Source organism: Bemisia tabaci, chromosome 5 (genome assembly GCF_918797505.1).
Source record: "Bemisia tabaci chromosome 5, PGI_BMITA_v3".
In the NCBI taxonomy this organism is placed as follows: Eukaryota; Metazoa; Arthropoda; class Insecta; order Hemiptera; family Aleyrodidae; genus Bemisia; species Bemisia tabaci.
The window spans coordinates 871,142-896,717 of record NC_092797.1 but is presented as its reverse complement, the minus strand read 5'-3'; the positions used below and the strand labels follow the sequence as shown (position 1 = coordinate 896,717).

The 25,576-nt window shown below is 36.3% G+C and overlaps 2 protein-coding genes across 2 annotated transcripts in view; both read left to right on the top strand.

The window, feature by feature from the left end:
- The window catches only part of LOC109038459 (uncharacterized), a gene marked incomplete at its 5' end in the record, with an annotated part of 38,893 nt that extends 19,871 nt beyond the window's left edge, over positions 1 to 19,022 (top strand). Inside the window, 6 exon segments of the mRNA XM_019053502.2 lie at positions 592 to 662; positions 6,875 to 6,990; positions 11,524 to 11,568; positions 12,268 to 12,309; positions 14,010 to 14,185; positions 17,268 to 19,022. Coding sequence (XP_018909047.2) covers positions 592 to 662; positions 6,875 to 6,990; positions 11,524 to 11,568; positions 12,268 to 12,309; positions 14,010 to 14,185; positions 17,268 to 17,603 — 786 coding nt within the window. The 3' untranslated portion in view covers positions 17,604 to 19,022.
- A 998-nt stretch (positions 19,023 to 20,020) lies between these two features.
- On the top strand, positions 20,021 to 23,918 carry mRpL20 (mitochondrial ribosomal protein L20). The gene is made up of 4 exons (XM_019053511.2): positions 20,021 to 20,268; positions 21,658 to 21,768; positions 22,825 to 22,968; positions 23,627 to 23,918. Exons 1-4 carry the CDS (start codon positions 20,182 to 20,184, stop codon positions 23,735 to 23,737), a joined length of 453 nt encoding a protein of 150 aa, XP_018909056.2. The 5' UTR covers positions 20,021 to 20,181; the 3' UTR covers positions 23,738 to 23,918.
- Positions 23,919 to 25,576: the final 1,658 nt, after the last annotated feature.

Sequence of the window (25,576 nt, the reverse complement as noted above, 5' to 3'; positions counted from 1 at the left end):
AAAACTGTGCGCCATCCTCATCGATTCCAATGTAAATCTCAATACTTGAAATTCTGTATCTCATAACCAGCGCAAGATAGGGTTACCAAATTTTTCACACTCATGGAACCGTTATTAGAGATTTCCAAAACGACACCAACTCGATTTTTTAAACAATGTGAGTTAGGTACCTTTTGGCTCTGGAGCACTGATATGAAGATAGTAATGTTGTTGTCAAAACCCATGATCTGGTCGAATCAAGTTGTCTGGTGTCATATGTAGCATTCATCAAATCCAACCGAAAGACAGTTTCCATAAAATGTCCAAGGTCCCTTTTAAAGTAAGCATTTCACTACTTACAGATATTGTTTTCGGCATGTTTGCCATAATGAACACCCACGAATGTAAAAAAAAATTATGGAATTTTTTTTAAATTTTGAAGTGCCTCCTGTCCCAGATGTCCTGGGAAAAATCTCTACCAATGGTGCTAACTAGTCTCTCTTTTTCAAATCTTTTTTCTGTATCTGCCTCAGATTTAGCCTCAATGCTAAAATATTCCACGTTATTGGAAATGGAAGTCTAACTAATGAATTTTATCATTTATTTTCACAGAATGCTCCGCAGCCAGTTCCTGCTCCTAACGCAAGACCACCAAGACATTGCCTAGTGCGACAAGGCATTGGGTGAGTAATACAACTCAGCTTTTATTTCTTTTCGTATTAACTGAACCATGCTTATCTATTTTTTTACAGCCAATCAGTATTCCAAAGCCAAAACAGAGTTAAGACTAATGTCATTCATTAGCAGATTGCTCAATAGTGACTTATTTTGCCTCAGAAAAATTCAAAGAAAACGTGTATAAGCTCAGCTGTATGAAGGCTTTTGATGGCTAAGAAACAATTTCGGCGGAAATGAGTCAGCAACTTTCCCGCATTCTGCAGTCATAAAATACCCAAGTTGATGTTATTAGTTTTTCCCAATTCTGCTTGGGAGTGCTGTGCTAAAGTGATGATGTAACATATATAAACAACTGCAAACCTAACCCCAAAATTACGAAAATTGCAGAGTTTTTCTTGGTCCTGTAAAATCGTCAGTTTGGAGATAAGCAGTATTGTTCCTTAGCCATGGGTATTTGAACGTATTTTCGTTCAACGGAACTATGTGCATTATGACGTGAGCCCTGTTATGCATGTATTCTTATGGGTCTCAGGGTTCATGTTGTAATGCTATAGTTCTGTTTGGCAGAAATACGTCCATTTGTTCACTTCTCTTTCGCCCATGCAGGCTCCTAGCAAGAAGAGTTTTTTCAGTCTAATTCAAACCTACCAAAAATTTCCAACTGATAGCACACATGTAATTTCACGTATTGACCACACTTTGCAACGAGGAACCCATATTTCTGGCTCATTTCAGAAACAATGTCTGTGCCTCTACTTCCCTTATGTAGAAAGGTGCTTATATGAACATGTCAGGAATAATAGTTCATTATTGCAAAGAAGGAGAGAAAATCCAATTAAGTACCCAGAGGAAAAAGTTTTGAGCAATTTTAGTTCTTTTTTGGTGGAAAAACTCCACTTAAATGTCAGGATGTCACTGAATTTTGTATGATGAAATAATAACTTTCTGGAGAATTTGTGAATTATTCTCTTGGATCTTTCAAGTGAATTTTCCTACAATCTAATCGAATGTGTGTAAGAATACCAAGGATAAGGAAACATATTAACAGATACATAATATGCTCAAGAATAAATGTTGTGTCAAGGGAAATTTGGTAACATTCTGACGGAACTGCTGATGCCAAGGAACGACAGCATCATGCTCCAACAAGTTTAAGTCATGAACATGGTAGATTAACACTTTCAATAGACCCACAGAAAACTGTCATTTATACTGCTGTTTTAAGGGATAACGCTGTATCAGCCTTCAGGCGTTGCCAAATTTCCCTTCACAGACCACATTTTTTCAGGAATTTATAAATATGAATTCCCGGTTTGTCTGAGAATTTTGTTCACGATTTGATGTAGAAAGTGTCAAAATTCGAGGGATAGATATTCATGACTCTCCTAGAGTATGTAAATATTTTTTTGAAACAATTTGGCAACATTCGAATCCTCATATGGGGTTTTTCCCTTAGCATGGGAGCACATGCTTTCTGCAGTTACTTAAGTCTGTTTTGGCTTTTGCATGCAACATTGAGAATTCATAAGCCTTGATGTCACCAAGAACATTCAAAAACATGTATCCAGGATTTTTTTTTTGAGCTAACAAATCTTTTTACTCAGTACGTCTCTTGACCTGTGTACACATCCTGTTTTTTCAATTCTATATTTTTTTTGTACTCCTGTCATCTCGCCCTCCTTATTATTCCCATTTAGGAGCGTTAAATTGATTTTAAAAAATGAAAAACTTCATAGGAGTTACACACCTGTTCAAAATGCAAATGTCACTGGCTACAATTTTTACTTTAACTCTTATTCCCAAGATCTGTATCAGTCAAGGGAGGCTACAAAATCTCAAATTTATTGGAAGTTACGTGTCTTTTTCTACATCAGCTCTTGAGTTCACACCTCGTTTTCGCTTCAGAAATTTTGTCCCTGACGTGGAGCCTTAGTCTTTTATTTATTTCCCAGGCCAGTTAAAATTGGATTACATTTTCCAATTAGGAACTAATAATTCTGCTTCAGTTCAGAAATAGTGTTCATACCATTAGTTTTCCTATGTCATAAGCGTTTTTACTGGTGAACGAGAAATTGTAGTTCCGAATTGACAAATGTAGTCCAATTGAGGCACTAGGTGCAAGAAGGGCATTTCCCGGTCGCTGTGTTTCAAAATCTCTGTTGCTACTTTTTGTCTCTGAGAAGAATCCAATGGGTTGTTTCTCCGGAAATTCCTCCATGGAAAATAGCAGAACCATAAAAAATGTTCCAAAAAAGTTTCAATTAATTGCATCAATTTACTTTCCTTAAAATGAATGAAATGTTGGCAGTGATTCTAGAATGCTTCATCAGAAAAGTACTCCTCTTGCACCTAGCGCTTAAAATATAATTTATTTTTCTTGTAACATTTTTTTTTAAATTTTGGGAAAATTCTCCCCATCTCCTATTAAAATCATTCAAAGTTTTTAAGGCTAGGATGTTGGGAGAACAGAGATAAGTAGGGTGACAAAATTGTACCCCAAAATGTCTTGAAAAGCAAAGGAAACCATGGAACGCCAGGATAAAAAATTGTATTCAAAACTTCTTGGGAAAAGGATATAAGGAGATTCTAGAAAATGCTGAAAGAAAAAAATTGCATAAAAGAATCTGAGGAGAGTAAATAAGTTTCTGTGAAATTCGGGAATGATTGGAGAAGAAATTTGTAATAAAACAATTGCAGGAAGGAGAGGGAAATAGCAGAGTGAAAAATTCTATTTAGAAAGGTTCGGAAAATGGTGATGTGGCAAAGAAAAAAATCTATCTCAGTATGTCTTAAACGTTTCAGTAAACTGAATGCATAAAGCTGAATAATCATTTTAATGACTTCTCTGTTTTTGAAATCTTCAAATCTTCCCGCAAAATTTGAGCACCTAGACCTAAAAATATAGATGAAAACGCAGGTGGTGCCAGATTTCTCGCACTTTTTGCTGCTCTCTTCACATTTTCTTCCTTCTTTTTAATTTTTTTTCCCTCCCTTTTATTTAAGTAGGCATCATTCTATTCGCTCACCCTTCCCAGTTTCATACCAGTTACTGTTGATTTTCCTCATATGTGTATTCTTAATTCTCACTCCTCTTACAGGATATTTCATTACATCTGAATTGGAGGAACGGGTTTGAATTCTAGTTTTGACAATTTTTGGCTTATGAATGTGCTCAAAAAATGGACCACAGAATTTTTCCTGTATCTTGTAAGGGCATTTACCGAGGCTCATATTAATCACAATGTTGGGAATTCACTTAGTGAATCTAACATAGATTAAAAAACTTGAACCTGTTTTAATGTATATGTGAGCAGGAAAGTGAACGGACCCCCAGACAAGATGCAAAGATCATTAGGATACATGTTTTCTCATCAAAATTTCACTTTAAAACATACTTGCACAACGAAAATCACTGGATGTATTTGTACCTAACAAAGACATTAATGTTTTTCAGTGCGTAAATTAAAACATACCACTCATGAAAAACATAATCTACTTGAGTTCAATTGCACACGTAATGACAGCCTTTGCAACATGGAAGTATGACAACCTGAATTAGGCAACTTTGGCTCAGTTGTGTTACACTTGAACTCGTTCGCACCTTGAACGACTCAGGGTGGGGAAAAAATACTACCTTTTGAGAAGCCTTCCAGAATTGTTGTAGTGCGCGGTTTGATTCAAGTAGGATCTGGTTTTTCATGTGAGCAGGAAATTCAACATTTTCGTCACCATATCTTGATTGGGTGTTGATTTCAGTAATTCTTGTCGAATTGTATTGTAAGTGAAATTCTGTAGAGGAATCATACATTGGGATGCTTAAATTCGTACCTTGCCCAGTGGTCCATTAATGGTTCAAAGCTGGCCTGCGTCAAAGCAATTTTGAAATATTCCTCAAAACATGAGATGACATCTTACTAGCCCTCAAATAGATGTTAGAGACTCGATGAAAAAATGAAGGAAGAAGAGAATCATGACCCGTTCTTACATTCATGATGTTTGTTTCCTGCAAGGAAAGCTCAATTTTACCTTTGATTCTCCTTCAAACCTAATTTCATTTTTATCAGAAAGAATTATTTATTATTTTTAATGTACATTTAAGGCATTTTAGGACACTATTGCAGATATTCAATGAAAGTTGTGGTTGGAGATTAACAATTAAGATGTATTTCCCAAAAAGCAAGAGAATTTTTAGTTGAAGGACAGGAACTCGCAGCTGATGAAAACTTGATCTTCATGTTTAGTCTCATTTTTAAACAGGATCAATGAAGTTGTACCAACTCTTTATCATATTTTGTGCCAAGAATTTGATTTTATAGTTATCGTAACTCTCATTTTCCCAAATTCTCTGATTCTTTTAGCATAAGTATAGAGGGATCACACTTGCAATCAGTTTTCTAAGACTGAAGTATGATTTTTCTAGAGCTGAAGCTCTCAATTTTATCTTCGGAACTAATTGACCTTGCTCAAGTACCCCATACTATCAAATTATTTTTGTAATGGAGGCATTTTTCCATTGTGGTCTCTCTTCTTCTGATAAATTGTTTGCAATTTTTTTTCCTTCTGTCTTCTTGTATAATATTCGTATACCTTGCCCTGGGATTAATGATAATGGAGAAAATTGTCTTCTTCTTTTCCATTTAAAGAACTACAATTCATTTTACCATTCTGGTCACTTTTTACATTGTTAATGGTTATTGTACTTAAAAGCAACGAGATTACCAAGTATATTTTTCTGTTTTATTTTTGAATGTCCTGCTTTCCAATTTTCTAATTGCAGGGTCTCTCGATTCTTCTTGCCGAATAGGTACATTTGTTAGCTTTTCTTGTGCCAAGGAAGAACGCCACACAAGTCTCCTAATGTTGCCAAATTTCCTCTCAAAAAATATTTATTTTTAAAAAAATAATGAATATTTTTCCTTGTTATTTTTGGAATATTTTGGTCAAATTACAAACGAAATCCTCTGAAAAATTGGAGGAAAAATATTCATCAATATTCCCTAAAATTCATGATTTGTCAAAGGAAATTTGTCAACGCCTGAAGGCTCATACAGCGTTTTTCCTTAGCATGGCAGAGCTTTGATCTGATTCTGGTACTTGTTAACTTTCCTATCTTATTTTTTTTCTCTTTAATTTCAAGCCTATTTTTCTCTTGAATGAAAAATTGTTTTTGGTTTTTCCTTATCAGTGGTGGCTTCTATTAAGCATACTCATATAATGGCTGATTAGAGGCTTCTGATGGTTTATTTGATCTTTCTCTAGCCATAATAATTGGAGTAATTTTGTTTTTTAATTATTCTTTTTTTCCTTTCTCCAAACACCTGCAGAAAGTAATTCTGCGTCCAGATTCACATCCCCCTGCAATTCTACTTCATCATAAGCCTCAGGCATTTGTCATCTGAGACCACCAAACTGAGGTTGTCTCAACAGGAGTCAAACCTGGAATCCTCTGATCTTGGGCCTTGTCCATATGAGCAATGGTTCGCAAACTTTTCAACTGCATCGTTTTTTGCCTTTTTTTTGAGCGCAGGCCGAATAAGTCATAACTTAGCTGTAACTTATTCCCCCAAAGTTCCAAGAATTCTGCGCATGTGAACATAGCCCCAGCGCCATAATATGAAAACGAAGCCTCTTACATAGATATTGCAAGAAAAAACTTGGAAAGCAGAACAAAATAGCAGCATCAATTATGGACCCTCTCTTGGTCTTTCCAAGTGTTGTATTACATGAGACAAGTTGCCTCTTGGTTTCTTTTCGTCCTATTATCGAAAAGTATTTACAGGGTTGCCACAGTCAGGGAAAACCTGGAAACGTCAGGGAAAATGATGAAAGTGTTCAGGAAAATTTGTTGAGTCACCTTTACTTGCTTTCTAGGATGGGTTTGACGTTTCAAACAACAAATGTGGCCTGAAAACCTTTTAAAATTATGTCTTTTCAACCATCTGGCACATCTTCAATCGGCAGGGAATTTCACCAAAATTTGGCCGGGAAATGTTAGGAAAATTCATTTTCTAAATTCTGCGGGAACCCTGTATTTACTTTGAGAAACTACCTGGTCATCAGTTGCGGGTTGTACTCAGTCTCTGGAGGAAAGACACTCAAGCGTGACGATGAGGATTATCATGAAACTCTATTAACTGATATTCTTCTCTCCTCGCCATAAATGTTTTCTTTTATTTTTTTTATTTTTTTTGTTAACCTTTGTTATATTATCCCGCAGTAGTAATGAGCAACACGGCAACTCAAACAGCAATATAATCGGTGCCGAAAGCGGACGCCCGCCACCGGAGAAGCAATTAATGCCGCCCCCTCCCCCTCCTGCTTCTGGGGTGCCAGGTTTGTAATCACCCCCAACATTATATCTTTCAAATGGTTCTGTACTTTTCTTTTCATTTTTCATCTCATTGCTTTTATTCTAATGTCTTTCTCTTACATTACAATTCCATTCATCTGCCAAGACCAATTTCTCATTTTGAAAATTGAATTGAATTGAATTAATTCTATTTTAGGTAATTGCTATAAAGTGCAGAAAGTTCCCAATTTAGCGTTTCAAGGATCATGGTAGACAAGGAAGCAAAGTGAAGGTTTCGAGACCAATTTCGAAATGTGGCAATTTCCTATACCTGGAAAAGTTTGTTCGGAATTTTGAAAAAACTGGAATTTCGGGGAAAATTTTATGGAAATCGAACATTGTGGCCTTGCAGAAGAAAAGTAAGATCAGAGCTAAAGGCCAGTGTCTTGAAACTTTCTTTATTCTCTCCATATTTTCAATTATCACGTTGTTCTTTAATCTATTATACAGCAAATTTTTTAAGTCGCTTGAAAAAAATCTGCCCGGGTCAATAAGATGATTTTATAAAATGACCTTAAATCAATGCAGGCAATTGCTCTTTGTTGCTGATAGTAGATTCAACTTCTTTTACCTGTTTTTTGGGGTGAGAGGGCTATTAGCTTGTCTGAAAGGATAATCTTGAATAACGTCAAGAACCCGATCATACTTTGGTAGTATCTTAAGAGAAAAACTCTTGAAATTTTGCCTTAATATTTGTCTCTTATGTTTGACACTGGACGTGTCAATTCCCCAGATGAACGAAGAGGTAAACCAGTGTTTGAAGAAGCTGTTCGTTCATTAAGTTACCCTAGAAGTGGGGTTTTTATTATCACCCTCCTCCCCTCTCCAATGCAACTCTGAATCCTCCGAATGATTTATCATGGAAACCGGCTGGTAGTCTGTAATGAGAAGGCAAAAATGTTTAAAACAATTGATAAAATGCTCAAGGATGAGATGCTTTGAACATTGTACATTTATATCCCTTCTAAATAGAGAATCAATGAATAGAATTTTTGTTTTAATATTGCAGCATTTACAAGACAAGATTGACTTTTAATTCAGGTGTAAAGTTGGAAAAACAAAACCCCTTATGAAGCACCCATTATACAAGTGCAGACTCCTCCATTATTATACTAGCAACTTAATTTCTATAAATCACAATTTCCTATTAAAAAATGCTACTAAACTATTAGATCTTTACTTAGTCAAAATATTGACAGGAATAGAATCTGGACCGACCGAATCATTCCAGTTTTCCCCTATCGGCTGGATTACAGATTGAGTCCAAGGCTTTTTGTGTTTTATTTGAGTTTTCTGAACTAATTTACTAAATTGATAATTTGTACAAATTCCCTCTGTCATGCAGGTGTGCAATGTACTAATTAATTCTTCCTTTCAGGTACAGTTCTGAGAACGGAAATGTCTTCATGTTTTAATTCCTTTTTTTTTGTTGATTATCATTCTCTTCCTCACATTATTTCGATTGTTTATTTTTTACTACTTTTTTTTTCCTGTCCACTACCATCTGTTGAAGTATTGAACTCAGCCATTGTACATTTTAGAAAAACTAATGTGTCAGGATGTGTCTGCTTAAGTTTATCTGCAGGAACTTGAGTTCTCTCTGAAGCTGTGAAAAAAGGCTAAACCTTGATCCAAAGTGGTGTATGCAATAAAAGAAAGAATTATGCAATAACAGAAACGAGTGCCTCCTCATATTTAGGAACTACAAACTTACTCCAATAACATACACACTGTTTTGGCAGCTGAAGTCGAAAAATGCACATCACTGAGTGCAAGGTCCATCTGCTGTTCATGTTTTATTATTTTTTCTCAGGAAACTGATCAGCCAGGCCACTTGAAATTTTCCATGAATTTGTTTTTTTATTCAAATGTATTCACGGAAAATATCAAGGTAGTATGTTGGTTTATTTCCTCTTAGGGTTTTAAACCTTACAATAAAAACACATTTTTCGAACTTGGATATCAATACGTACTTTTCTATTTGGAAAGTATCTTAAAATTAGGTAAAATAATGAGGCTACAGTTGGAATAGATTGAGATCTTACCCAGTATCTGTAAAGCCCAGTACCGAGTAAGTAAAAAAACTTGAATGCTGGAGCTCATTTCTTTCTCAGTATTTCAGTTTTAAGTTCATTTGTGTCAGAGCTTCTTTTAAATTTTTCATTTCTAAACACGTTTTTCACACAATCACAAAAATACTTCTCTACTTTCTTTATATATTTTACTTAGATATTATGCTGTGTGTTCAAGATGACGCATACCAGACTTTCGCATTGGTTACTTCTGCTGTGCGAAGGAGTTTAATGAGGAGCAACCCCAAAGCATCTTAATTTTAAAGGTCTTAGGGTGCTGAATTCAAGCGTTCAGTGAACTCTTGGGCATTATTACATACACATCTCCAATAAATAACTAACTAATTGTTGAAGAGTTTTGCATCATCTTATATATGTCCAAGACACAGACTCTCAAATGTAGAAAGTCATTAATGCAACTCTGAGATTTCAGATTGCAATAGCAAGAAATTTATATCTCATGGGTCTGAAATCCCCATAAATCCCCTTTACGGTCCTCCAGGGATTTTGGGGAGCTCAAAATGGTGCTTCAGCCTTAACTAGAATGAGACCCATTGAGTTGGTAGACTTACCTGAGTGTGATGGCAGCTTGGTACTGATCGTTCATAGCAGACTAGTTAAAAATTTGCTCCAAGACCACCGAAAGAAAAAAAGGTAATGAGGTATTTGTTGGGATTTGAATAATGTCACTAAATAATAACATATAGATACTGAAAGGATAACTTTATTGTATTTTTATAGAGGAGCACACAATTCTAAGGCAGTTACCAAGGAAGAAAAAGAGGAGCCAAACTCATATCAACATAATTTAGTTAATTAAAAAAATAATATTTAATAGCTGATTTTTCAATAAAATATACTTGGTTAATTGCAAGATTTCCACGCCACGCCTGCTCTTATAAATTTAAAATCTTAAGTAGTTTTCAACCTAAATGGGTCATTTCAAAGCTATTCATCATTCAGTTTTTAAAATTTGGGCAGCAGTCAAATTTTCAGTTTGAATCAATGCGTCGCCAACAAGGAACAATATATTATATAGTCTAGAATTATCAAGCTCACTTTAATAAAGGCAAAAATCAAGATAAGAACGCATGAAGGCATTGTCAGTCATAAAATTATGAGCGTGGTCGTACCAATCTTGGGGAGATTCGTTGGTCTATGTATAGCATTCTGAAGCTTTAAAGCTGAACTCTTATTACCATTTAGACCTTGAAGAGGCTCAGTAGGAATTCAGGACCTGACATCACTTTTCAAGAATACCGCTTTGAATTATTCTATTATATCTTTATTGGTTGTCATGATGAGCATCAAATGCATTAGACCCTCGATTGTACCAGTTTCCTTCTGTACATTTATTGCTACCTCTGGTCCCTAAATTTCCTCACCATCTTTTTTATTGTCTGCGGTAGTTTGATTGACCTCGATTATCATTTGTACGCTAGTTCTGATTCTTGCTGTTGGCTGTTGCCGCACCAGTTCTGATTGTCTCCGTTAGTGCCTTTATTTCTCCGTGCATTGTAGTTTGATCTCCCAAGTGCGGGCTGGTAAGGGCGTCGTCCTATATTTGCACTTTCTTTGATGTGAAATTAAATTAATTGCTTTGTCATATCCTCAGCCAGATTCGTTGTCTTTGAGAAATCCTGTTTGAATCTTTGATTTCACTTATTCAGCACCTATCTTCTCTACAGCGAGCTTTGTCACTATCCACAAATTTTTAAAAAATAGTCAAAACCATGCCTAACTCCCCAACCAAGAACCTCTGCTACCATGATAGGATTTGAATGATGTCATTCAATAATAACTCTCAGATACTTGGAGGATAAATTTGTATAACCTCCTTACAGGGAAGCACACGATTCTAAGGCTGCTTGATCTGAGCCACTTGACGAAGAACAAGAAAAGGTCAGGCAGTAAAACTTGAAGCCAAACTCTTTTCCACATAATTGCATTTTCGATGAGATGGTTGAAGTATATATTTAACAGTATTAAAATGTGAACGTGCAGCACAGTTTCGATCGGTGTGTCGTAAAGTTTGCCTGCTTTTGATACCATCTTGGAACCATAAGTTGAGCTCATTCATGAAAAGGAAAAGGCAACTATTGAAGAAGTAACCCCGAATGAAATATATTTGAAGAATATTATTTGCGAAGCATTTCTTGTCCATTCTTTCCTTTTGACTGAGATTCAGCTATCAAACATCATTTGTAGGCAACTGTATATTTTTGTGCATAGTAGTGATATCAAGCTTATACACGTATTCTTTATTGTTTTTTTGTTTTAATTTCTTTGGTCAGTTTTTAAAATAATGTAGGAATAATCAACCGATTCTTTTTTCAGGTTTTTACACGGATAGTAACTTTTGTTCTGCTTGAAAATGTATTTATATTGTATCTTGGCTCTTTTTTCTACCTTTACTTATTTCCACAATTTTCTCTTTTTTTACAGATAACTGGAAAGAATCATCCCAAAAATCATCAGTATCAGTACATGGTGAGCCATGACTTTTTCTGTTTTTTTTATTTCAACTTTTCATCACTGTCTCTAGGCAGAAGAGTTTTAGTCACTTTTACTGATCGAACTCAAGTGATCTTCATAGTGGTTGAATTTTAATTTGCAATAAGGAATAGAGTTGCCAGGTTATGTGATTAAATTAAAATATTTTACATGAGTTTGAACAGGGACAAGAGCTGATTTTTCACCACTATTTGAAAACAATTGTTGTCATGTCGTGTGATAAAATGTGGATATTTTACATGGGTTTAAATGGGGAAAAATACAGGTTTTTCAGCACTATCTGGAAAGTACGATTGGAAACGCCTATTTTCTACTCATCCATAAACACACCTCTCTGCATAAGGAAAGTAAAGGCACATAATACGTTGTTTCTATAATCAAAGTGAAAGAGGAGGGAAAAGGACAGGAAGCAGAAGAAAAATTAGATTGGGGAAAAGAAACTGCAGCATTTGTTTGTGTTTTAACATGAATAGCACGTACATTGATTTTAAAGTGAGTCTTAAATATTAGTTCTTAACTGCAAAATGCAGTCCATATCAGGTAGCTTCGTATCGGTACCACCCATTCATTTAATTTAATATATACTTTCAATCTTCAGTGCTTCTTTTGAGCATTAAACTAAATTTTCAAATACAGAGTTATGTCTCATTAATTTTTTTTGTGTTCAATTTACAGGAGATGGAAAGCCTGAAGCCAAAAGAATGCGTCCAAACCATGGTAAGTAAAATTCCTCTTTCGGCTGGTCTATTCTAGTCAGGGCTCTGGTAGCTACATAACACCTTTCGTCAGTGGCGATCAATTTGGCCTCACAGTCGTTTCGCCGATTTTATGGTAAAATTCTAGACATCATGATGAAAGTGAGATCTGGCACCACTTTTTTATGATACATAGGTTGTCCCAAAAGTACTGCACGTTTTTTTTTTTTGAACGAACGGTAGTAGATATCAAAATGCGGTTTGTGTAGTCTTAAAGACCGGCCAATTACCGATAAAACAAGACAAATCCGAGCTCTTTAAGTCAAAAAATGACCAAGTTACAGTGTTTTGAAAATGACTTGTAGAAGGGACCCCTACAGGATTTTCAGCTTCTTTTCTGGAAAAAACAAAGATTTGATTAATCAAAAATTCTACAGAGAAATCGTCAGGGTCGAATAAAGTTGGCAACATGGTATCAGCCCGGACCTTGCACCCTGCGATTTTTGGGAGGATTCCCTACGTTGAAAAAGGGCTTAAGAGGCAGGAAGTTTAACTCCATCAACGAGATAAAAAGAGCTGTTGAAACTTTCTTAAAGAACATCAGGGAAGAGGAATTCGAAAAAACATGTTTGAAGAAGTGGGAAGAACGGTTGCGGCGCTGTGTGGCAAGTTATAGAAGGTATTTCGAGAAGGAAACTAGTGTCCAGTGGTCCAGTGAAGAAGAGTAAATGCTAGTAATCTTGGTAAGATTCTGCAAAATTGATTTAATAAAACCACTTGAATCCTTAATTCTTTGTTTTTTTTCCAGAAAAGAAGCTGAAAATCCTGTTGGGGTCCCCTCTACAAGTCATTTTCAAAACACTGTTACTTGGTCATTTTTTGACTTAGAGAGCTCGGATTTGTCTTGTTTTATCGGTAATTGCTCAGTCTTTAAGACTACATGCATTTTGATATCTGCTACCGTTCGTCCAAAAAAAAAACATGTGCAGTACTTTTGGGACAACCTATGTATAAATGATAAATAAAAAATTCATCATTTTTCAGAGTTGCTACATTCAGGGAAAACCTTGAAATTTTAGGGAAAATCATGAGCGTGTCAGGAATAAATTGTTAAGTCACCTTCATTGGCTGTTTAGAATATGTTTGAAGTTTCGAACAGATTTTGCCCAAAAATATTTCAATTTATTTCTTTTAAACCATCTGGCATATCTTCAATCATCAGGAGATTTCACATAACTTTGGCAGTGAAACGTCAAGGAATTTCATCCCCGAAACTCTGTGGTAGCCCTGTTTTTGCAAATTGCCTCACGCTTGCCACTAACCCAAGATCCTAAGATGGCGTATTTTCTGCATCCTAGGTTTAGTTAGAGCCTTTATACTGAGAGTTAAGACAACACTCCCTCATGGATTCACAAACGGGAATAAAGATTATACAAATCGAATGTTTTTGTAATCTTTGATCGGCTCATTCTCAAATTCCTTTCTCCGTTCCTTCTCTCATTCCGTTTGTTCCTTGTCGAACCCGTAATTCCTCGGTATATTCCAGATTATAATCTTTGCAATTGGTGAAAATGTAATCTTAATTCCTGTTTGTGACACTGTGGAGGCCTTAAATACAGTAACCAATCAGAGATGGATTCACATTGTCTTAACTCTCAGTGTAAAGGGACTCTAGGTTTAGTAAAATGATTAAGCTAATGATCAGTTGTAAACGTTTGACAGGTGCTTTCAGCGACAGTGATAGCGGAAGAGGAGTGGATCGGCCGACGTACACTCACTATTCGTCAAAGCCTCAGATGTACAACAATCAAATGCCTTTTCACATGCAGGGGCTGGGGATGTGCCCGCCTCCACCACCCCCTCCCCCATTACCGCTGGACGGAGCCTATCAGCAGCAGGTAAAAATCAACCCTCAAAATTATTCTTCAATCAACTTTCTATGCTCTGTTTACATCCCAATTAGCAGTGATCGCAATAAATAACGATTTTATCACTTGCTTATCGCGATCATATTGCTAGTAATATATCCAGATATTATCGCATTAAAAATTGCAACACGTGGCGATTAAATAGCTTCATATCGCAATTTTTGGTTTGATAAAATCGATATCAATTTTCATCGATAAAATCGAGATTAAATCGCCATTTATCGCCATTTTTATTTCGAAAATATCGCGATAAAATCGAGTATAATCGCGATAAAATCGAGTATAACCGCTTAGATGTCGATGATCCTAGTGATTTTATCGCCAATAAAATCGCAATGTATAGCGATTTTTCTGTTGAGAAATGCTACTTGGGATAATAACTTATCAGCGAATAGTTAAATTTTTACAGGAAAGAAACGGTGCTCCCCCATTGTCACAGTTTTTTTATTTAACCAAATACAGCAGGTTGATTGTTGAAATTGATAGACAAAGGAGACATAGGGAGTATGGAGCAATCCTTTCGGTTGAAATGGTTGGTTCCTATGGACTAAGGGAGAAAATGATGGACTAATTATAGGGTCTCTTGTCAGTTGCCGTAAGTTAGTCTATTATCTATCTTCTTTGTCCATTGCAACCACCCGCATCTATCAATAGGATCCCTTTTTTCTTCTTTGTCCATAGCTTTGTCTATCAATTTCAGCAATCAGCCTGCTGTGACTTCTAATGGAATCTCACTGGAGGGAGAAATTTTTCCAGTTTCCATCATGAGTAGATATATTGGATCGAGCTGGGGTGAAAAAAAATAAGAAAGAAGCAGTTTTCATGTGCCTATATTGTGCCTTACTTTTGGTGCAATTGAAACTGATGATTGGTTAATTTTTTAGCTATAGTCCATTTCATGCAACCCGAGACTTTTTATTCGGCATTAAAATCTGTAAATGGCAACGCATCAGTCTTGGACTCGAGTGATCGGATCTCTCGCCGGACAACCTCTTTTGTTCAGCGACCATAGGCCGACAACCCATCCATTGTGAGGGTAGGAACAATGGGCACCCTTCATCCCTTCTTAATGAGCCCTAGTACCCGAACCGAAATTTTTTTCTCGCTGAAAAATTCATCTTTTGGAGTGAAAATTTTGTTCCATCGTGAAATTTTGATAATACGCACTAAAATTCCGTCCAAGTATCTTAATTTTGAGCTGATATATGGAATATGCGTTTGACCGCGATTTGCTGAGAAATACTGTAAGGTCAGCTCAAAATTAAGATACTTGGACGGAATTTTAGTGCGTTTTGATCATAATTTCACGCCAAAAGATGAATTTTTCAGCGAGAGAAAAATGTTGGTCCGGGTACGAGGGCTCATTCTGAAGGGATGAAGGGTGCCCATTGATTGTGCCCTCACAGTGGACGGGTTGCCAGCCAATGATCGCTGAACAAAAGAGAGTGTCCGGCGAGCGATTCGGTCACCCGAGGCCGAGACTGATGCGTTGCCTTTTACGGATTTTAATGCCGAATAAAAAGTCTCAGGTTTCGTGAAATGGACTATAATACTAGCCAGTTTGCCCTAACATGCTGAATTTTGTTTGTAAAAAATTCCCTATGAGGAAAATTAAAAAAAGTATGTGCAAATTTGCAATTATTGAAACAATGGTGTATCATTCTGTTTAACGTGTATTTTTTCAGTGATATTGGAAAAATTACTTGAGAAAAAAATCAAGTTCTAACTTTTTTGTGGCTTTGTCAGCTTTTTTCTTCTAATCTTATAAGAATTATTCAAGAATCGATTATGCATCAATAATTCATTTTCTTCAGTAGCTGACAATGAGTTCATCATTCAATGCATTCCCTTAATTAGTTGCTCATTTCCCTACATTTTCTAGTACATTCTCTAGAAAAACTCTGTTTTTGCATCTAAGAGGTTTTTTTATACTCACCTTCTTTTTTTTACGTCACCTTTGCAAATCTGTAGAATTAGAAATAATTTCTGCCAAGAGTGATTTTCTCCAATTAGCAGCGTTGTAAGGACCAGATTTCTTGGATGACGTAAAATTTAAAGAGAAACAGGATGGTGTGTCAAATTTCGTCTGACATCAACTTCCAAACTCAAATATAGCAAATCGAAGGAACACCATTTGAAAGAAGGATAGTCCATCTATATCTTCAGTTAAATTCTCTTTACAGAGATGGGGCTGATTAATTTGGTTCTCACTTTTAAGATGTAGTCCAGTTGTCACTCTGTGTCGAGACTTTAAGCATCAAAAAAATAATTTTTAGTTCTCAATCATCATATCTCCTCAGGAAAGAGAAACCAGTTTAGTGGCTTTGTCCCTGTATAGATATTTAGTGTATTGATATGCTTCATTGCTCTAATATAGGCGTAATCTCAAATTCAAGAGGAAGTCCAACCAAAATTTTGAGTGTGAGCTAGCATTGAAGTTGTCATCAATAAGTCTTAAATCAATTTTTGACTGAAAAGTTTGATCGCCACGAAGACTTGGATGCGTTTACCATTCAGCATAAGTACAGTGAGGTTATTTCGCTCATTTGCTCAGTTACTTTGCTCATTTCACCATTACTATCACTAAACAGCAATGTTCGTATCAATGGTGAAACTGCAGGATCGTGTTTCTCGGTTGACGACGTTTTAAAGTTTCTGTAGTGCTTAATTTTTTTATGAAACTTTAAAACTTTCCAGATGTTTCTTCCGTGTGTAAAAAATATTCCCATACCCTTCTGTACCTATTTGCAAATTTCAAGCCCTAGTGTTGGTGTGTTCTATTTTGATAAAATAAAATGGGAATGGAAATGGTATTGGTAAATGGAAATGGTATTGGTAAATGGTAATGGTAATGGAATGGAATTTCATATTACCACCAATAAGATACATGTTTCTGCAGTTTCTCTATTGATATATTGAATTACTTAGCCACTAAATCAGTCTATTTGACTGTGGGGAATCTTTGGCTTTCCTAGCCTTCCTCAAAAACGAAGGTAACGATTGATATTCCTTTTCCGTGATTTTTTTTTTATGCTCAAATTCTTCATTACAGGTGAGCTTCAGTTCGTCAAATGATGGAGCGGGGTATCAAAATGCAGCACAGCAGCAAGCGCAGATGCCACTTCAGCAGTCAGCTCCGTCTCCTGGGAACCACCAATCACAGCCGCCTCAACCACAGCAACAGCAGCAGCAATTGCAACAACCGCAGCAGCCCCCGCCACCTCAGCACCAAGATCAGCAACAACAGCAGCAGCAGCAACAACAACAGCAGCAACAACAGCAGCAGCAGCAGCAGCAGCAGCATCAACAACAATCACAACAACAGCAGCACCATCAACAACAACACCAACATTCCCAGAACTATCCTTATTGGATGAACCAGCAATGAAATAATGATGTGTCAAGGAAAATTTTTTGTACAGCCATTTGTCAAGGAATCTAGAATCTGAGAAAACGTGAAGTACGAGGATTCATTAGAGAATGAAGAAGCTCGAGAGAACTGAGGTAATTCATGAAGGAACCTACACTAAGAACTAGAGTATTTTGTCTCTAGCTGCTCCAAAACCCCTTTTTCTTTAGTGGTCGTCTCTTTATTTTTGGCTTCAAAAAATTTGCCATAAAAATGGACAAATTTAGAGAACCTTTGAGAGAATTCAGCGAAATAAGTGGCAAGATCTGTGAAATTCAAGAGAGTATCAAGAAGCCGAAACATTCAAGAATTTTGGATGCTGCGTTTTTAAAAAGTAGCAGTATCCAAATTTCAAGATTCATAATCAGTCTCTTCATCTAAAGTAAGTCGTGTGTAAAAATACATTCATTAAATCACGAATCTGTGTATGAATGACAGTTTTGCCTTTTCTGAAATGAAACAAGAAAGGCGGCTTTTTTTATCGAAGCAGTCCAGTTGGGCATGAAGTTGTCGGTTTTGTGATGCATGATTGAAAATCTTTTAACTTTAATCCATCTCTTTTTCATCTACAAATTGAAAGAATGAACAAAAATTAGGAAGATCGATCTGGAAATTCTTTGTAGATGTTCCGCAAATTCTCTTAAGTTAGTTCTTGTTACTTGGATTTTAGTTGTTTGAAAGCAATAATTTTACTCTGATTCATCCAAGGACTGGATTGTACTGTATGCTTAAACAAATTTTGAATCAAGTGAAATTTAAACATAGAAAACTCCATTTCTGATCCTTTGTTGAAAAGCAAAATTGGTTGTTGATTCATTTGAAAAAAAAAGGAAAATCTTGTCTTTCAAATAGTCAGTAGTTATAAAGTATCATTCGTGATCTAAAATCAAATGTAATTATTTTGAATTTTTAGGATACATTTTTATGTACGGATGTACAGACAGAACCTTCATGCAATCTGTCAATTAAATCATTTGTTTCTTGAACGAAATTTGATGTGATTTAATTTTGAATTTTTGAAGCTTGCTCTGCCTCAGGCAAGCCATAAGCAAGTTTTTTTACCGTTTTGACAACATTTTTGCAAGATACCTACAGCATCCATAGTCTGAGTTGTAAGTAATAAACTTGTGCCTCAGTTTTATGAGGCAAAATTAAAGAAGAAAATTTTTCGTTTTTAAGACTTTTCATGTTTTAAATTATGCCTAAACCCAAAAGAAAATTCTCAATTTGACCAATATCTTCTCTACGTGATGCAATGTAAATTTGTACATGTGTACTACCAATGTTTTGTAAATATCCTTGTAATATTTGTACTCTTTCTTTTTGAAAATAATTTGTGATACTTCCTTGTAGGGTTTTCTTTTTGTTTTAAAAAAATAAATTGAATAATTTATTAAATCATTTGGTTTGATATCTTCATCTCCTTGTTTCAATTAGTATTATTAAGATATGTTCATTTTTGCCATCATTTTATCGATATTTTCCTTGGTTTGTCACTCTGCCAGTCCACTCGCACTTTCATATCTTACTTGGTAGAGTTACTTAAGTTCTAATATTTAGAACGGTTCTGGAGACAGCAGCAGTTTTTTTTTGGAACTATTGATCTATAGGTACAGGTACATTTTGTTCCGTTAAAAATTAAAAATTGAGAAGTTTTAAATATGTGCATAAGCTTTGAACTTAAATTTTTTTCCAGGTGAGTGAATTCTGGTTTATGGAATCAGTTTGATCCAATGTGTTAGAGCATATGGAATGGGCCTCAGCAGGGTAGCATAATCTATCAATGAATCTATCTATTTATTGACCTAATTTATTTATGAGCCAGCAGAAGTCAACCATCAAATTAGGAAAAAAATTGAGTTTACGTGTGGAAAAAGGAGTCAATGAACCTATTATGTCAAAATGAAGTTCAAATGGCTTACTTAAGTAAAAAAATCGATGTCTCCAATAGAGATAACGGAGTGTTGCTTATGTTTTCCTACATTTTCTCTTGAAATTTTCAGTGAATTTTCTTCACCCTTTCATAAGTAGCTCCAGAAAATTTTTAGGGAATATTAGGGAATACCTATTGTGTTTTGTTCCTTGAAAAAAATAAAATATTTCGAAATGTTGCAATCACAATGGAAATAGTCAGTTTGACTTCAGCCATCGAATGACTTCTTCACCGTTATATTGGAAATTTTGAAACACCGCAACGGACTCGCGTCTTTTTCTTTATTCTATGATCGATTTTCAGGTCGATTGAGGTTGTCTTACGGATTACTCATTCGCAAAAATTCATTATAGTTTTTGGGCAAATGAAGCGAAATTTCAAATTGCGCGCCATCAAAGTCTGAATTCACCGTACAACGTTGGTAGAAGCCGGGCTGCCGGGTTAGTTTTTTGAGGTTAAGTCTCTGCTGTCTGTCTCTGTCCTGTCTGCTGCTCTTGTGCTGTTGTTTACAATTCAATTGAGTTAATTGAGTTTTTGTTCTTTTACTTTTCTTGTTAGTCCTCACAATTTTTTTGAATTTGACTTCACTCGATTTTCCAGGAAAGGTATAACTCGTCTCACATAATGGTTTTCCCAGGAATGGCTCTTCTCCAAAGAGCCAAAGGTCCAGATTCATTCTGGAAGAAACGAAGACTCTTCCGCCTTACAGCTGTAAGTGAACATTTTACTATCAATCGATCAATCTTAATTAACAAATAAGGCGCTTTTTGGTTGAATTTCAGCAACTAACACTCTTATTATCTTCTACTGAGGTTTAGAGTTTTTGATGAAGAGACCGATGGTCATTATGATGGTATGACTACGGCAGGATTGCTGTTGTACAGCCCACCACTATTGATAAGATATTGGTAGACAGGAATTTGTAGTGATATTTGTCCTGGCATCAGTGATCCTAAGCGCGCTGATTTTTCTGCACCGCGCGGACATTCCCTATACTAACACGGACAGTGTGCGGACAAAATAATTTTGGGAAAACGCCTCCCTATCTTAAAATATCCGTACCCGTCACATCACAGAATGAGGCAGCAGCACGGAGAGCGGTAGAGCGTACTGATCTTGCGCACAGAGCATCCAGGAACACTGCCTGGCATATAACCTGCATACTCCAGTGCAGAACATTTCAGAAAGCATGTACACTACTAGATGGATTACAAGGACTTTTTTTCATAATCAGTTCACCAAACTGTAGTGAACTTCGGTCTGTGCTTTCGTAATGATCTGTAGAGCCAGCAGGATTCAGTATCAGTGATCAATGCTAATTGATGAATTTTTTGCTGCTATTCACCCCTGGAAAACCTAACCACTATCAAATCAATGTAAATAAGGAGGGACTGATCTGAGGCATCTGTGTACTTATGTGGTGACGGATTAAGTAAGCACCACAAGCAAGGTCGGTAGACCAAGGTCAGTCCGTCAAAGAGATGTTCTTTGGAATCTTTCAATCTTGCAACGAATTCCTTGGATCTGCTGTTTCACAAACTTACCAAACGTTTCCCTGCTTTGTGCTGCTCGGTTTCATAGCTCCCCTTAGTTTGCATGCGACCAATGTAATCTGATTCGGGGGAACAGCAGAGGAGAGAAGCAAATCTGGGGAATCAGTTAGCAACACGGAAAGCCCTTGCCGCCATTATTATGCAAAGATTATCATACTCTACTTTCCTAACGGACTAACCCAGGTCTATCACCCTTGACTGCAAGAGGATTCGCCAATCAATAATAGGAATCCCCTCTTGTACCATGTGCCAGACATCCTGGGAAAAACTCTTCTCAGACTTTCAGTCAGTAGATTGGGTACTAATGAGATCATGAATGTGATAAACCTCTAATTGATGATGTCGTTTTCCAAAAGACTCATCCTTTTTGTCTGGCCATATATATAATAGCAATTTTGGTATGTGTTTGTGGAAGCAAATAAAAAAGATAAAATTATCAGGAAAGGAGTCTACCAGCTTTAAGAGGTATCTAGAGCAGTAATCATAAACTGGTCTTATTCATATGGTTCCAAAACTTTTCTAATATATTACTGCATTTTTTTTTCAGCATTTTCGAGGCCGAAACCGAAATGTTTGGACTTTAGTATTGCGTAACGTAAAACGTGCACTGGTCCGCGCTACAAAAGGAAGGATTGAGAGGAAGAAAGATATGCATGATGTAAGTTGCATTTTGTGCTGAAGAATGTTTTATGTTGTATTACTGACAATGAAAGTACAAAGTGACAAACTTTAGTTGGGGCGTCTTAAAATCTCTGCCCCCTCTTTCTGTAAATGAGAATCACTCATAAATGCTGCCCAAAATTTTCATAGAATAAGTTCTTGAGAAGTGGAAGGAAAATCACCTGTGAATTTGTAAAATATCTGTCATCTGTCATCCCTGAGCCTAGTATAATGTGCAGAAAATCTACAACATCACTGAGACAAGTAGTTTATCAGTTTCACTTTCACCGTTGTTATTTTATTTTCTGTAATATATACCTGTGCCCATTGCCAGATGGCAATTGGACTTTGCAAATTCACCAAGGCTTTAGTTGAAGGTGTGAGTCTCTCAAATTCAGCCTAATGCAAGTGACCAGCGGATTTTTACCAACTAAGTTATTTTGGTCGGTTTTACAGGATGAACTTTATAGGGCTATTTGAAAATTGGTGAAGAAAAAATTTTATGAAGAATGGTAGCCTCCTACATAAAGGACTGTGCACAGAATTTTAAGAAATTTCGTGCTGTCTAATTTTAGAGATTTTTTAATATGACGTTCCTCATTATATCCGGAGTAAGATGAGCTCTTAAAATCAAACTTTCTGTGTGCCTATCTCATAGGTTTAAAAAGTTCATTTTTCGTCCGTTTTATACGCATGATCAAGGGGAGATGTGGAAAGAAGCTCCTCTTTTTTTGTCCCGTGCTGGTCAGTAAGATCAAAGGAAGCAAAGTAACCTCTCCTTCTTCGAAAGTTTTGAAGAGAATCTAAAAGTTCAGTCCAAGATGTAAGAAATTAATTCTAATTGTATTTGCTGTTTTGGGGAAATTCTTATATCAGGTGATTCTTCATTTATCTCATCTTATACCATACGGCAAACCAGTTGTTGATAATTGGTTTCCCTTGCTTGTGCCACTACTCTTTGATGCTGTTTGACTTTTATTTCCTGTAAACACAGCTTCCTCAAAATTCTGTTGTTGTCCCTTGATAACCACATTTTTCTTGCACTGATTTACAGCTTCGGGTAACCCGCATCACTGCAGCTGTGGAAGAACATGGTTTCACCCAGCCACTCTTTGCAGATGGCCTAAATCGAAGCAGGGTGTACCTCGACACTAAAGTCCTTGCTGATTTATCCATTTGGGAGCCACGCACGTTTAAGGTAATTATAAGAAACTGATCATTCATTATGTCGCTTACTGACGGCACAAATGGAGGTCTCATCCATGAACTAAAATTGCACAACTTCAGTCACGCTGATGACACCACTTTCATCTCCCACAGGCAATGTCAGAAAGTGGCATTAGCTATTAGTGAACATTTGTGAAGGAAGGCGAACATCAAACTCTCACCGGAAAAAAAATAATAAAATGAAGCTAAGAAGCATTTGAAGCAAGAATAACAACTGGTTATAATCTTCTCCAAATGATGGCTTATGAAATTGAAATTCTATTGTGTCTTAAGTTGGGCATCCTTACTGAGGCACTCTCCGAGGGCAGAAATTCGCAAAAGACAACTGAAACAGGCAGGGATCCCTGGTTTCCTTTCCCACTCCCAGATTGTCCTTTGTACCATATGATGAGAAATAAGTGGATGGATTTACAAAAACAGGATGTTATCATCAATGGAGTAAGTACAGGGATAGGCTCTCTATTCTTTCAAGTTTTGTGCTTAAGTGCTAGTCACAAGAAACTAAGAAAGAAAAGCTGGATCTAATCTCTTTCCATTTTCAATAAGTTCTATTAACTTTTCTCAGTCATTCATTGAATATTCATCATGACATTGCCAGGGAATTTGATCTATTATTCCTCTCATTGCAGGCGCTGACACACCTGGCTTGGTCCAAAACATTCAAAGATAGGGTAGAAGGTGTAGACGAACAAGGAACTCCTCCTGCGAACGTGGCTATTAAGGATCTGAAAGACTCCTAGATAATTGGCAGTTTGTTTATCCAGTTGATAGTGTTGTTTTTTTTTACTTATTTGCATTCTTCTTGCGTTGATTTTTGGTCCTTGTGTTTTGAAGCTGACACTTCAATCTGGCAGTGGGCTTACCTTTGTAAATACTGTACAATCTTGAATCCTACAAGAATAATTAAAGTCTTTCATGGAACTTATTGGCATTTTTCTTTGATCCTGTTGACACATTCACCGAACATACCACTAGCATACAAGTGTTCTGAGTCTTGTCAAGTTGTTTAAGTGTTGTAATGTTGCTTATTTGTGAGCAGAAACTGCATCTTTTTGGCATAGAAAGGAAGAAAGCCATTTTTTCTAGGCTAAGTGCATCTCTCATTTCACTCGATCTCTGGGTGATCAAGCAGATTTACTAGCCTATCACAACTGTTGACTTACTGGTTAACTACATTCCGGTCCATTTTGTCACATTTCTTTTGAAATTAATTCCAAATGCCTCTCTTGTTTGTAATAACACGTCAAGCTGTAACATGGGACTTGGTCAAGGGTTTGAAACTCATGATTTATTTTGATTAATTGTTTGTGTAGATATTTAAAAAAGCTAACGTCTTGATTTTGCTCCTTGAAATTTCAAGAAATGTAAGCAAATCTGTTGAGTTCACTGCGACCAACTCAAGTGTAGAGTAAGTACAATAGGACGTATTTATGCTAAAAGGAGATATGTGCAAGTGGAAAGATGGGGTGTGCTCGTTAGTTGGGCCATAAGAAACAATGTAAAAGTGGATATAGCTCCTTTTGAGAAAATTGAAAAGCGGGATTTGACATTAAATCAAAAGGAGCTAAGCGGCAAAATATGCTAACTCATGAGCCGCGGGCATGGCAAGAGAGCGTTGTGGACAGGGCTCATGAGTTAAAGACACGGATCCGCGGCTCGGAGTCTCCATCGTCGCCGCTGACGTCACTGGCGCTTTATATTCCCCATTCATTCTTATGGCCCGACCACTAACGAGCACACCCCATCTTTCCACTTCCACATATCTCCTTTTCGCATAAATACGTCCAATAGATCTACTGCTTGCTGGTTTTACAACACACTAAAGAAATCTCTTCTAATTTTCTTAAATGAGTAGGTAGAACTGGATGATCTCTCCTGAAAATGTACTTGTGCAACTAATCAGTTCAAAGGAACCTTTTTTCCCCAAAAATAAGGGAAGTCTTGCTGAGCTTGTGTATGAAATTTTACATGCACATCAATGAAAGTCCCATTTGTTTTTAAAAGTGCATCGACCATGGATGAGTTCAATGCGCAGTCAAAATACATCATTATCTCATTCCTCCTAACTTGAGAGTCAAAATACATAAAATGTTCACCCCTCAAATTCGTCACTCTTACAACATTTTTACAATAAAACTGCTAATAGTCTGAGGAACAAAACTTTAGAACCTCAAGCAATGAAATCATCAACAGACAATAGGAAAATATTTTGGTCTAAAAGATGAAAGATATCTTTGAAAATAGAAAATAACAGTAAGTGGTGTTACCTAGATTGTCCAACACCTGCTCCCTGGAGGGTCGGCTATAATTCTTCATTCGATAAAAATTTAACTAAGAATTACTTGAAAAAAGTAATTTTTTTTAGCCTAACTGAGAGGTGTTGTAAGAAGAGAGGGCATTTGACAAAATAGGGCATTGAATTGTGAAAAACTACCCTGAGGTTGGTGATAATACGAATCATTGACTTAAATATCAAAGTGAAAAACAGCACCTGTTCTCAATTTTTTTCTACTGATCAATACTGTTCCTTCAAAAATGAAAATTAACAAAGGAAGACAAATAATCGGAAAACACCATCA

What these genes read in the sequence shown, in the direction of transcription:
- mRpL20 (XM_019053511.2), top strand. Translation starts at nt 20,182, where the DNA reads ATGGTTTTCCCAGGAATGGCTCTTCTCCAAAGAGCCAAAGGTCCAGAT. An exon ending in GACTCTTCCGCCTTACAGCT is followed by an intron (nt 20,269 to 21,657) that starts GTAAGTGAACAT and finishes TTTTTTTTTCAG; the next exon opens with CATTTTCGAGGCCGAAACCG. An exon ending in GGGAGCCACGCACGTTTAAG is followed by an intron (nt 22,969 to 23,626) that starts GTAATTATAAGA and finishes CTCTCATTGCAG; the next exon opens with GCGCTGACACACCTGGCTTG.